The 14,071-nt window shown below is 27.6% G+C and overlaps 4 protein-coding genes across 5 annotated transcripts; 3 read left to right on the top strand and 1 right to left on the bottom strand.

Annotated features, from left to right (window-relative positions):
* Window positions 1-55: 55 nt before the first annotated feature.
* Window positions 56-4,853, bottom strand: LOC145743548 (nicotinate phosphoribosyltransferase-like). Of its 2 annotated transcripts, XM_082561540.1 has the most exons (15): window positions 4,705-4,853; window positions 4,458-4,628; window positions 4,231-4,310; window positions 4,027-4,154; window positions 3,804-3,934; window positions 2,923-3,038; window positions 2,540-2,748; window positions 2,219-2,359; window positions 1,990-2,074; window positions 1,898-1,918; window positions 1,392-1,472; window positions 1,056-1,208; window positions 758-900; window positions 575-647; window positions 56-508 (listed from the first exon to the last, which is right to left on the bottom strand). In XM_082561540.1, the coding sequence occupies exons 1-15, from the start codon at window positions 4,796-4,798 to the stop codon at window positions 431-433; spliced, it is 1,704 nt and encodes a 567-aa protein (XP_082417666.1). In that variant the 5' UTR covers window positions 4,799-4,853; the 3' UTR covers window positions 56-430. The 2 variants fall into 2 exon arrangements, with proteins under 2 accessions (XP_082417666.1, XP_082417674.1); XM_082561548.1 differs by lacking the exon at window positions 1,898-1,918.
* Window positions 4,854-5,361: 508 nt separating this feature from the next.
* LOC145763992 (dynactin subunit 5-like) lies at window positions 5,362-6,228 on the top strand. The gene has a single exon (XM_082575551.1). The coding sequence runs from the start codon at window positions 5,438-5,440 to the stop codon at window positions 5,984-5,986; it is 549 nt and encodes a 182-aa protein (XP_082431677.1). The 5' UTR covers window positions 5,362-5,437; the 3' UTR covers window positions 5,987-6,228.
* A 1-nt stretch (window position 6,229) lies between these two features.
* LOC145763990 (protein O-mannosyl-transferase TMTC3-like) lies at window positions 6,230-11,497 on the top strand. The gene is made up of 19 exons (XM_082575550.1): window positions 6,230-6,435; window positions 6,649-6,921; window positions 7,078-7,170; window positions 7,297-7,398; window positions 7,538-7,703; window positions 7,796-7,999; window positions 8,089-8,287; window positions 8,364-8,484; window positions 8,563-8,655; window positions 8,789-8,911; window positions 9,038-9,132; window positions 9,252-9,326; window positions 9,509-9,612; window positions 9,678-9,793; window positions 9,878-10,097; window positions 10,211-10,337; window positions 10,440-10,591; window positions 10,706-10,833; window positions 10,952-11,497. Exons 1-19 carry the CDS (start codon window positions 6,247-6,249, stop codon window positions 11,216-11,218), a joined length of 2,847 nt encoding a protein of 948 aa, XP_082431676.1. The 5' UTR covers window positions 6,230-6,246; the 3' UTR covers window positions 11,219-11,497.
* A 711-nt stretch (window positions 11,498-12,208) lies between these two features.
* LOC145761793 (transmembrane 6 superfamily member 1-like) lies at window positions 12,209-13,884 on the top strand. Its single transcript, XM_082574607.1, has 4 exons — window positions 12,209-12,872; window positions 12,964-13,174; window positions 13,264-13,347; window positions 13,485-13,884. Exons 1-4 carry the CDS (start codon window positions 12,232-12,234, stop codon window positions 13,665-13,667), a joined length of 1,119 nt encoding a protein of 372 aa, XP_082430733.1. The 5' UTR covers window positions 12,209-12,231; the 3' UTR covers window positions 13,668-13,884.
* The last annotated feature ends 187 nt before the right edge of the window (window positions 13,885-14,071 follow it).

The following is a 14,071-nucleotide window of genomic DNA, read 5'->3' on the forward strand; positions in this document are numbered from 1 at the left end:
TTGTCAGTCTGGTTAGGTTGAATATCTTTTAAATACACCAAGAGACAAACAGTCGTCAGTTAAATATAAACTCCTTTAATTTCATGATGACTTTTACAAATTTAAAAATCAGTCTTAAAATAATTGCTAGGTTAAATATAAGATAGAAATTTGTATGAAGATTTACTGAAAAAGCAACCTAAGCCTATGCATTATATAAACAAGCAAAATATAAAGCTTACAATCGCTTTTGAAAACAAATTAGATTCAGAAAGTATAAAATACAGTGTTTCAAAAACAAACTACTATACAAAAATCAACGAAATCCGTCAGAATATATAGTTGAAGAAATTTGATTTTAAAACAAAATAATTTTTTAATTTACAAAGCACTCAACTAATATGTATAAGATAAAAGCAAATGAAACTTAGTTAACCTTTGGATAAAGCACCTAAATTAACTCACCAATTGGAACATGGGACAACCACAAATTATGAAGGTAATGATACATACCATCTGTAACTGACACCTTTATAAAAATAAAAAAGTTAATTTTGTTAGTTTGAATATATACTCTAAAGTAAAAAACACTAACCTTATATGGTGTAGGGTTTAATTCTCTCTTGATATCTACTCTTAATGTTTTGAGAGAATCTGATGTCCTTTTTCTAATGTAAAATCAGCAAAATTTGATTTTCATAGCATTGAAAAATTAATACACAAAACTAGGCTCAAATAATTAGTTTACAAATTTGAAAAAAATAAATTGCTGAAATACTTGAGCTGGTGAATTGACGTATATTCTTCAGTTGCACCATTTTTGCCCCAACATTCACGATACAACTTCTCCACTCTGTAGGGACAAACATAAGCCCTTTTGGACTCCACAAAAGCATGTCGCACCAAAATTTTTTGTCCAATCTAACATAATCAAAAGACAGAAATATAAGTAAATAGTTCTGAAAAATTTAGCAATGATTTTAAAGAAATCAAACATGCATAGTCTTCAAAAAAATTTTATTATAGTGTTTAATCAACTAACACTTACATGCAAAAAAATATTAACATTATCTTACCTGTGGTGGTTTTTCGGTGCTTAACTGAACGAGGTCGAGAACAGCAATATCATCTTTCGAATAAAGACGATAAACATCTTTTTTGCCGGGTAGGTTGACTTTTGTAACATCCTCACTTAATTTCATTCGTGGTTCATCATTTACGGCTACCAACTGATATAATAAACAAATGTATTATGTTTTATAAAAGCACATTTAATAAATTAATAAACTAAACAACCAAAGGTAAATTCGAACAAAGTGGATCACAAAAATAAGTAAAATTAATTTAAACTTGTAAAGTGTAGTACATAATTAATTTTTGCATTTTTAGTATTAATAAATAACAAAAATTACCTTAAACACACAACCTAAAGCGGGTTGTTTTTGACAAGTGACAAGGTGAGTTCCTATTCCAAAGGAATCGATTTGGTGTTTCTAAATAAAAAGAATTACAAATATTTTAATTTTCCAAAAATTATTTAAAATATGGATTTTCGAACTTTAAAAAATTAAAATTTTAATTATAAATGATGGTGATGATAATATAACATGAATTGTCATGCTAAAAAATAATCAATGTTATAAATAATAAAACCCATGTTTTTTTAATTATAGCCATTTTTTTTACTTTAATAAAAAATTGTTTTAAGAAATTTTTATATTATAAGGTTCTCAATGCAAAATTAATCTTATAACTTGCTAAACTCTTTATATGTGAGTACAAAATTGCTAATCATGCAAAATCTATACTACTACCCTGAGACTATTAAACCCCAATTTGCTATTAAAGTTAATAATTGTCAAACAATTACAAAAAAATTAGAGTTCAAGTTATCATGCAAAGCATAAATTTAAACCACCTCTGTATGATAGGATCTGCCCTGTAAAAAAATAATAAAATTTAGCAGTTTGTTAGATAGCAACACTAAATGAGGAGTTGATTTTTTTTTACCTGTTCTTTTAAGGATCGAAGCGTTTCTTCATTTATATCGTTACTTGCAACAATTGTAAGATCCTTGATCCATGGCAGGTTGTACCTTAAAATAACAAAAAGATAACATAAAAAACACCAACTTTTTTCAAAAAGCTTTTTTAGAAACTATCTTTATGCTTTATTCTTTAGGCAGTGATTTTAAGAGCTACATAGGATCGAAAACTAACCACTGTAAAAATAAACATACTTATCAGCAATTTTGGTAAAACCCAGTCTGCATTCTTTGGATAAATAAGCCAGATCCCCACTATCAAGTCGAATACCAATTGCTTTGTATCCATAATCATTCAAAGCCAACACCAATGCCACGAAGTTTGGAAGACCACTTCTACAAATTTTTTATACATGAATTTTTGTACAAAGTTGCCTTTTATTTTAAATTCATATTATAAAACTATTTTTTTTTAATTATGCTAGGTAATGATAAAAAAGTTTCTCTTTAAAAAAAATATCCTTTTTATAAAAAAAATATTTAAACACAAAATGTTTTTATAAAAGTAGAATTTACTTGATCACAGAATAAGTATCCAAAAGACACAAACATGTTGACGGAAATGCATAGGCATACGAAATAAAAGCGGCAAGTTCTCCCTTGTTTGTTTCTTTTTCAAGAACATTTAAAAGGTTTGAAACGTCGTGAAGATAAGAGGTGACTAAGTCTAAAAAATTTCCTTGAGGTTTTTGGACATTTGACTTTGGGTTAGTCTTAAACTCATTCTAAAAATAATAAGAACTATTTTTTTATTTGATAGATCTAAAAAACCTAACCCAAAAATTTTCATTTAAAAATAATACTATTTAAAAATAGTATTTGTTTTTTAATACACAATATATAACTTGTACTTATATAGAAATGTACACTATAGAAATTTTTAATTTGATAATAATTACCATATTTGAGAGCTCATCTAAGGATTTAAAGCTGTTAACATAGGCATGAGCATGTGTGCCACGAACTGGAATTCCGAATTTCTTTCCAGCCAAAACATTACTTGTACCATCAAAACCTTCAACAAATTAAATCAATAAACATCAAAATTAAAACAAAGCAGCACATCAAAATTAAAACAAAGCATAAAGTAATAAAATTTAATATTTTTATGGTTTAAATTTCTAATTTATGAAACTCTATTTTTTTAACATATATACCTATATTGTAGCTAAAATTTAGTTTATGAATTACTATGTAGAAAATCAATAAGTGAAAAATGAGGAACTAAAAAGAGGAACTAAAAAACATTATGTAGTTGTATACACAGGTAAACAATTAAGTTAAATGCAGAATTAATGATGTGTAATTTACATTTATAGTATATACATCATAAATGTTACTGTGTTAATCATTACTCATATTTATAAAAACATGTTATATAGGCCCAATACACTTTACAATCATATTGGATTTTTAAATACTGGTTATGAATAGACATATAATTGCAAAATTAAACTGAAATTCCAGGAAATTTCTTTAATTAAAAAAATTTGACAAAACAGATTTTTTTAACACCAATCTATATTTAGCAACAAACAGGAAGTAACTTTTATGTAACAACAATCCGGTGTGTAAAAAACACTATATTAACAACAAAATAAATTAAAAACAGTTATTAACTCAAGATTTAAACACAACAAGTAAAGTCATTATTTTAAATACAAAACCAAATAAAGAAAAACTACATTAACTTAATAATTTATTTAAATTTTATTAAAATTTTGTTTTTTTTGAAACAAAAGAAAAAATTTTGTATTCTTTTGAAACAAAAAATACACACCTCCGATGTAGCAGTACTTCGAAGCTGAAAGTCCACCATCAGGGCCTTGAGCTCTTCTTAAACCAAACTCCAGTAACTTGACATTGTCCCCAGCTGTAATTCGAAATCTGGCAGCATTAGTGGCCACTAAACTGCAAAAAAATGTGTAAAAATTATAAAATGTTACTAAAAATATATATTATGCCTGTTAATTTTTTATTTAATTCCAAGTTAAGTTTGTTACCTTGCATAGTTTATTAGATTGAGTAAAGTCGTTTCAAGAAGTTGGACAACAGGCAAAGGTCCCTCCACCCTAACTAAAGGCACTTTTGGAAACACCACATAACCTTCTGGTACAGCATACATTGATATCTAGATTAAAATTTATTGAAATCAAATACTGGTTTGTTTAACTGAGTAAATTGAATTATGTGCTTTATATATTTACCTCTGATGCATCCAAATTTGACAAATAAGCCCAAAAAGCTTCCTCCACATCTGGAAGAGTATTTCTTAAATACGCAATATCTAGAAAATAATAATTAACAAATTTAATAGAAAAATTGTTTTAATAATTTAATTATTTTAGGTCATTAAATAAACAGTTCTTAAATTTGTCAATTTATAAGTTTTTTATTTTATTTTCTAACAATATTTTTATAGAATTTTACACACCTGTTTCCGAAAAACGAAAGTTTTCCAAGAATTTTATACATTCCCCAAGCCCGGCGAAAATTGTGAACTCTCCACGAAAAGGATTTTTTCGAAAAAATAAATCAAAGACCGAGTTGTCATTCATTTTCCCACTTTTCCAGTATGCATAGGCCATTGTTATTTGATACAAATCTTTACAAAAAAAACAAAACAATAACTTTTAATTGGCAATTTTTAAATTGGATCAAAATAATAATTTAGGACTTACCTGTTAAAAGTGGTTGAACGATTCCGTTATCTAACATGTGTTCAGGTGATTTAATAGATCCATTCATTTTAATATTTTTTATTAAACTTTTCATACAAATTAAAGTAGACTACCTAACAAACAGACAAAGTTTAACCAGTGTTATATGTAAAAACGCACAATGTATCATGCCTAATCTAACAAACATTTTTATAATAATAACAACACATACAAAGACATTTTTTAACAAAAAAGAACGAACGTCATTCCCTAACAACTTTTTTTAAACTGATAAATAAATTTCCCGTAACACGAAACTCTTTTCCACTCTCTCACATGCATGTGGATAAGAAAAAAGTAAAAATATTTTTTTCTTTCTTGTTCTCTCACATGTTTTAGAAAAAATATTAATGTTTACGTTTATTAAGCATGCAATTCATGTGTTTTAGCAATATTTTATTGTGTAATATTAAACGCGCTATAACGGAAGATTTATATATTTTATTGTTTGAATTGTGATACCCTGCTTTGTTAAAATTAGTCAGATTCAGCTAAGTCATCGTTTTGGTCTGTTTGTGGTAATTTAAGCTATAGATTATTTGATTTTGTTACGTATATACGTTGACGAAGATCTTTTGTTATTATCTTCTTGAACATGTGAATCACCAAATGTTTTTTACTTGATTAAAACTACATTTACTGACGTAACATTTTATTTTATTAGATATTGAAGGTTTAAATATACAAACAAAGCATGGATTTTGAAAATGTATATTACGAAAAGGACAATTACATTGACACAGCCTCTGGTAATAAAGTAAGTCGTCAATCTGTGCTATGTGGCACCCAAAATATTGTCCTTAGTGGAAAAACAATCGTACAAAAGGACTGCATGATTCGTGCAGATTTTGCGAATGTTAGATTTGGCCGCCATTGTGTAATAAAACAAGGTTCAGTTATTCGACCACCATTTAAGAAATTTGCCAAAGGAAATGCGTTTTTTCCCTGTGTAATTGGAGACCATGTATTTATTGAAGAAGACTCGGTAATAAATGCTGCTCAAATAGGATCATATGTTCACATCGGTAAAAACTGTGTTATCGGTCGCCGTTGTGTGCTTAAAGATTGTTGTCAAATTGCTGATAACTCTGTCTTGGCTCCAGAAACTGTGGTGCCCCCTTTTACTTATTTTGGGGGTTCCCCAGCAGTCCCAATTGACACATTACCAGAGTGTACAGAGTACCTTATGAAAGATGCAACCAAGCAATATTTTGAACACTTTCTTTCAAGAAAAACTAGATAAAATTAATACTATTTTTTATTGAATATGTGGTAGCTTTGTTATATCCTTGTAAAAGTGATGCATGCTATTTAATTTGCTTATTTTTATTTTGTATGATTTAGTATTTAAATTCCTTAAGAAATATACACGTCTTTAAAATTTGTTTTTGTAAACAATAAACCATTTCTTGATTTGTAAAACACCATTACATTTAAACCTTATTAAACTTTTTTTCTTATTTAAAATTGTATGTTTTGTTGTAGTTTTCTTATTGGATCACGATGAATGATGCTGTAGCCTCAGGATTTTTAGTAACTTTATCAATTTTACTTTATTTAAATTCATGCTCGAACCAATTTGTATTTGACGATCTTTCTGCCATTGTAAAAAATAAAGATGTTTCACCAGAATTATCTCTTCCATTTACTGATTTACTTTATAATGATTTTTGGGGAACACCAATGACTAAGGTTTTATATTTATTTTGTTTGTAGTTGATTTAATAAATTAATATTAAGTTTACAACACAGATGTGATATGAGTTCAAAATAAAGAGGTAATAAAACATATTTTAAAACATTTGTCATTCATTTTTGCACTTGAAAAAGATACTTTAATTTATCATAAAAATAATAACTATTTAAGTAATAACAACTTAGTTTAACGATTGGTTTTTGTTACAGGAGCATAGTCACAAATCATATCGGCCTTTCACTGTTTTAACTTTCAAACTTAACGCTTGGTTATTAGGACTAGAACCACATTCGTTTCACATTATAAACATTTTACTTAATGCAATTGTTACTCTTCTTGTGTTCAAATTAAATTTAAAACTCACTACAAAAGCATTTGATAATAAGGACAAATCTGATGAACATAAATTATCGGAAAGAGAGTATTTTATATCTGTTGTTGCAACTTTGTTATTTGTTGTTCACCCAATACATACTGAAGCAGTGAGTTTACAAAATTGTTCAAATTAAATGATAATTATATATAAAACTTAGCCTAAATTTTTTTTCTTTACAAAAAAATTTTCTTTTTATATATTTATGATAAAATGTATTTTAAATAAATTAAAAATTTTTAATAAATTATTTGTCTTGTTTTAGGTTTCAGGAGTTGTAGGTCGGGCTGAACTGTTATCTGCCATCTTTTTTATTCTAACTATTTTATCTTATTCATGTAACACTTATAAATCATTGGTGAGCCTAAATCACTAACTTAACACTTGATTAAAATGCAAATAATTTTAACATTACTGTGGTATGGTAATTAGTTAAGAGAGCTGGTGAACTATTGTAAAAAATTTTCAACTTTATTTTGTTTAGATTATTTCTTTTATATTTTGTATATTTGCGGTTGCCAGTAAAGAACAGGGAATCACTGTACTTGGTGTTTGTATGTTTTACGATATATTTATTGCAAATAAGGTAAGCTTGATCAAAGTTTAAAATAATGCATTTTAGTAAAAAAGTTAAGATATGTTTAATATTGAATTTTTTAGTATGTTAATTAATTTTGCTTTGTTAAAAATTATTGAATTACAATCATTTACTTTTGTTATTTTAGTTAACTTTAGATGATTTTTGTTTGGTATTGTCGATGATGTTTATTTCTCCAAAACGAGTGATTCATAAAAAATTACTTCTGCGATGTTTTTTAGTGTTTCTTTTTTCGATATTTTTATTATTTTGTCGCCTTCAAATCATGAATGGAAATTTACCTCAATTTACAGGTCAGTTAAGGTAATTGTTACATTTTTAAGCAGTATTTAAATTTTGCACTTTTCTTGAATGGTTATAATTTTTTCTTATGGATATTTTATAGTCTTTGATAACCCTGCCGCTGTTCAAGATTTTCCTGTAAAACATTTAACTTATAACTACCTACTTTCTTTAAATACCTGGCTATTATTTAACCCAACCAACCTGTTATGTGATTATACGATGGGAACTATTCCGTTGATACAAGATTTTTCTGATCCAAGAAATATTGCAACATTAGTTTTTTGGACAGGATTTCTCGTAATAGGCAAGTTGGATATTTACACTTATCATGTACATATGTACAAGGGATTTTTACAAGAAATATAGTAATATAAACTTGTCATTTTAAATCAGGTTTGTACTGTGCATTTCAACATGGAAGTTTTCCAAGGATAGTGGGAGTGGGATTAAGTATTATTGTTTTTAGCTTTTTGCCTTCTTCCAATTTATTTTTTCCTGTAGGATTTGTGATTGCCGAAAGAGTCTTATATATTCCCAGTATGGGGTTTACACTCTGTATTGCTATAGGAATATTTTACATCAAAAGCAAATTGTAAGTAAGATATTTGTAATGTACCCAAATAAGAAACATTTTTTTAGCTTTAATAAACCTGAGTCTTCAATTTTAGGAAGAATGATTTAGTTGTTTGGGGTTTACTTGGCATTCTCGTATCCTTATATTCTATGAAAGTTGTAAATAGAAATTATGATTGGCTCAGTGAAGAAACTTTATTTAAAAGTGCACTAAAGGTAATTAACTTTTTATAAACCTATTGCCATTACATAGTTTATTTTGAAAAATTAATCATGATATTTTAAAATATTTAGGTAACAACTACAAACGCTAAAATATGGAACAACATTGGACATTCTTACGAAAACAAAGAGGAATTTGAAACTGCTCTTTCTTACTTTGAAAAGGTAAACCAAATAAAACAAAACAAACACAATAAAAACTTTGAACAAATTCCAATCAAAATAATATAGTGTGCATTTACATGAGGTTTACAAATCATTTAAATTTGTGTTTTAAATTTTTTTTCGACTGATTTAGGCAACATTAGTTCAACCAGATGATATTGGAGCATTTATGAATGTTGCGAGAACTTTGGAACGATTAAACAAATTTGAGGAAGCAGAAAATATGTTAAGAAAAGCAAGAGACCTTTTCCCTAAGGTTTGAAGAAAAAAAAACAATACTGTGGTTGCTAAAAAAGTTCCAATAATATATTTTAGTTGGTAAATTCTCCCTTTGTCTTTTAAGGTTAAAATTTAAGAAAAATAATAATTTTTGTTATTTTAGCCTGTTAATGGAAAATCCTATCAAGCAAGAATTGCCCCTGACCATCTTCAAGTTTACATTCGACTTTGTAATTTGATTAGAAAAGATCAAACAAGGTAGTCTAAACTTTTTCATCATAAAGTTAAACGACACTTTTATTAACACTTTTATTAAGTTTGACATAAAAGTAAAATCTGGTGGATATTTTGTATAGTTAAAAACTGTTCCTTTTCAGGTTAAAAGAAGCTGATGATTTATACAAAGAAGTTTTACAGATGAGACCATCTTTTACTGATGCTTTAATATTCAGGTTAGATATACTGAAAATTGAATTAAGTTTTAGTTATTTTAATTAAGTTTAGTTATTTTTTGTTACCAATATGGCCTAAATACAAAAAAATTATAAATATTTTGTATTAAATAAGCATATTTATCAGCTTAAGTATTATAAAAAAAGAAAAATCAACTTTATGAGCTTTGTGTTTATTTTAGGGGAGAAATTTTGATGCAATTGGGAAAACCAAAAGAGGCAATTGCACAATATCAAAATGCTTTGATTTATTCAGATAACAAATCTGACATTTATTTTAATATAGGTAAATTTGAATTTATTGTTAATATTGCTTTTGAAAACAGCATGTATTATTGAATTTATTTTTAGGTGTAGTTTATGCAAACATGGGCAATGTGACTGGTGCTTTAGAAGGTTATACTTACGCAATATATCACAATCCAAAAAACATTAAAGCCTTATACAATTCAGCATCTATACTGCAGGTTTAAACATGATTTTCCTTTTAAATAAAAATCAGCAGAATAGTTAAATTAAAGTCTAAAAAAAATCTTTTTGTTAATAATCAGGATACAAAAAGTCCAGATTTGCTTCTAAGAGCTGAATCAAGGGTTAAGCGAATCCTGGCAATACAACCAGATCATATTCTATCTAAATCATTACTGGGTGCAATTTACATGGATATGGGTGAAAATAAAAAGGCTATAAAATGGTGGAAAGAGGTTTTAGATACAAATCCTGATGAAAGAGGAACTTTATTCAATCTTGCTTTGCTTTATTCTACGATGGGTAGGTTAAGATTGTAATTGAATTTGTAAAGTATAAAATAAAGTGTTACATAGCCACTACAACGATTATCTAGACTGGTACTTTTATTATTGTTGTTTTTTTAATTTATTTAGATGGAAAAATGAAAGATGCTGTTAAAGTGCTTCAAAAATTATTTATAAAATTCCCAAATCACGTTAAGGGTTTAACTTTGTATGGGGATCTTATGACAAAACAAGACAATCAGGAAGAAGCTATTAAGTATTCTTTTTAAGTTAACTTCATAAAATCAATTGACTAATTTTTACATGTCATCTTTGCTGGTAAGGCATTCTAATTTTTAATTTATCTCAATTTTTTTAGATCCTTTATGAAGATAATTGAAGTGGAGCCATCTAACATACATGGCAGACATAGTTTATGTGTAGTTTATGTCAATCAAAATAATTTGTACAAAGCTGAGCAATGCTTGTTGGAAACCCTCAACTTAGCTCCAGATCAAACTTACGTTGCTGGTACTTACATTTAAACAATAATAAGAAAATATTATTATTTTTTAACAGCTCACTCCCTGTTGGATAGTCAACAAATATCAAAAAAATAAATAAATAAGTACTTTTTGTAAACAGAAAATTTAGCTATTGTCCGTCAGCAAATATCAGTCAACGAAGCCAAATTGCGACAAGTTCAGGAAAAGGAAACAAATTTTGTCGTAAATGAAAATGTTGAAGAAATTATTGATACACCAAAATCTAAAGTAATTTTGTAAAAAAAACAATATATTAACTAAACTAAACATTCAAATTTAAAATTTGTTTTGAAAAAAATCCAAAAGAATGAAAAACATTTTACCAATTTTCATTTATTTGATTTAGGAAACAATTCCAGAAAAAGAAATAATTTTGGTTGCCGAATCAAAACACAAATCTTATTCAACAAAAGCCAAAAAAATTACTAAATCAGTCTTTTCAAACAAAGAACAAAATATTGACGATAAACTAGCAAGCGCAATAAAAGCCGTTCAAAAACTACAAGATTTGGACCAGAAAATTACATTGTTGACTAATGAAAAATGTATGAATGTAAATTCCCTAAAACAAAGGGCCCTAAAAGTTTTAGATAATTTGGAAAAAGTTTTGTAAGCATTTTGCAGTGTTACTTTACAACTTTTATACATTTTTAGTTGCAACTGTGGTATGTTGACACTAACAAATATATTTTGTATGCTTTACCTTTTTATACGTTGTTTTTTTTATGGGACTTTAAAAAAATAACGTTAAAAATATTTAAATTAAGCTAAGTATAAAAGTGATCTTGTTATATTATAAATAAACCAGTTTATCGTTTTTTTGTGTATTGCTTTACCTTTTTTTAAATTTTATGTACTAGCCTGCAATCATATATATTTGTATACCAGTTAATTGCGCATAGTATTTGGTGCTTTTTTAGTGGTTTAATAAAAACTGCTTATCACATATGGTTGCATTAGTGTAGTAAGCTATCTTTTTAAAGGGATTGGAGACTATACATATTATTTTAACCTAATTTACAACCAACAGTAGTTGATCACAGCAAGTTTGGTAAGAAAACTGACAAACAGCTAAAAAAATATAGTTTGTTTGCATGTCAATAACTACGCAGCTTTCTTTTAACCTCTGCGTGATGTAACCTATATTGTCTTCTTTAAATATCATTTTAATATTTGTAAAACAAAGTTAGTATTAAAAAAAATACATTAGGCAACCCAAAATAGCGGTAAGCTATCAGCGTTTATTTCTTTGAAAACTCTCCACATGGGGTCATTAAGCGAGTGAATTTAAAGTACAAGAAGTTACGAAAACATTGGGAGATTGTGTTGCAAAGGGCGTTAATAAATTGTTGTAAAAATTCTTTTTAATCTTAATCAAATCTGGTTCGGTACACGGATTATAAGTGGTCTACGCTACAGCCAACGCGGCTGTTGCAAAACCACGCACAGACGAACTACTTCAACGAAACGTCTATCTTTGTTATGCTTAATATCTTGTAAAAATAGTCAAATATCCTGTAAAAAGGCCTTTGTCATATGGTTTTGTCTATACTTAAAGTTTATTATTAAAAACTAACTGTATATTGTATAATAACAGATTTATGCAGTAGGTACTGGCATTAAAAAATGGCCAACTTAAAAGGTGTTATTATTGTGTTTTTGGTAAGTTCAACATCGTGGCCGCTACTATACCTCTTATCAAAATATCCTCAAGTGACTGAGCCATCAGTGTTATTACCAGTTGGCTGTGTTGTACTTCTTGTCACATTTTGGATCCTATCGAAATCCCTTGGTAAGGGTACTCGAGATACAACAACCCAACATGCGAATGTTAACATTAAGCCTCGTGGAATTATGTACTACACCTGTGCATTGTTTAGTTGGACATGTATGGTTGATCTAGTTTTATTTTTGGAAGCAGTTGGGATAATACACGGGTTTATGGGATTTTATTTAGAAAATGGAGAAAAGTATTTCAATGAACCATATGGCATCATTGCTCTTCTTTTGGATTTTGTTCTTAATCTTCCTCTTTTTCTTACAATAATTTATCAAATTGACAACAAATTAGATTGTAGAAATGTGGTTGTTTTTTATGGAGCTTCCAACTTGTCTTCAATGACTTGTCTATTTTTTGGAGCATTAACTGGAAGTTATGGAAAAGAAATTCTACCATCTACCTGGCTTAATATCCCATACTTTATTTTGCCGACATTCTTTTTGTTACAATTTTTAACACAACCTCGACATGACGGTTTAAACGAACCGTAAGTTTTTAATAAACTTCATTAAAAAAAGAAAGAAATGACCCGAAGTGCACAGTAATTAATTTAATTATAAATATTTAAATTATTTTAGATCAGCATCACGAAAAACTTTATTTGATTACCTATTGGGACTTGGTTTGATTTTCTCCGTCATATTTGGAGGTATTCAGGGATTAGCAGCATTAAATTCTCCCGCCCCAATAGCCCAATGGTACCTTAAGCATGAACCATACCTTCTTGAGCCTACCAAATTTGGCGCAATCTGGCCAATTTTTTCCCTGTTTGGTGTTTCATTTATACGAGTAAGCCTATTCTAATATCATTTATAAGCTTTATTTTTCTGCAAATGCGAAATGGTTAAAATTATTTATGCTGTAAATATCGTTTTAAGATTTTGATTATCTTTGGACTTTTTCAAAAATCCACGAACTGGTTAAAAGATTGGAGTTTGATTTATTTGGCTATTACTTTTGATGTAAGTTTTTATTATGATTTTTCTAATAAAAATTTAAATAGATGTTTTAATGTTGAGTTTTATAAGTAACTTTAAGTTTAATTTTTTAAAGAAATATTATTAGAAACATTGTAATTGTTGTGAAAATATTTTTATAGGGAGTTTCAAAGCATCTGGGAGCTCAATTTTTTCCAAGGCTTGCTTCTGAATACCAAATACCCTCAAATTCAATGAAACTAGTGATTTTTTTTAACCTCATTCCCCTTATTGTTGCAGTATGTTTGTTTTATCGAGCTTTTTGCACTCCTAAGACAACAATGCTCAAATCCAAAAGACCTTAAATTTTATTTGTATATGATTATATTACACTAATTTGATTTATTGCGAAAATATCTTTGCAAATGTTTATTTTAAATGAAATTATTTGAATCTGCCTCAAAATTTTTATACCAGATCAAACTACCTTATAAATATTGTATTTCAAATTTTTTTTTGTTGATTATTGCTTGTAGTTAAATTTGTGTTAAATTGTATATATAGTTTTACAGAGATTTTTATTATCAGGTTTTATTCAATATGTATATTTAGTTAACTGTTTTAATATTAAATATTAGGTGAAATAAAACAATTTTAACAAATTACAAATTTGTTTTTTTGTTTAACAATTATTTTCTATTAAAAGTTGTTAAATTTTAACAAAAACCTTAACATATTCTAAACAATGAATTCCCAAACAATCCTAGCT

This window comes from Corella eumyota, chromosome 1, assembly GCF_963082875.1.
Source record: "Corella eumyota chromosome 1, kaCorEumy4.1, whole genome shotgun sequence".
Taxonomy (NCBI): Eukaryota; Metazoa; Chordata; class Ascidiacea; order Phlebobranchia; family Corellidae; genus Corella; species Corella eumyota.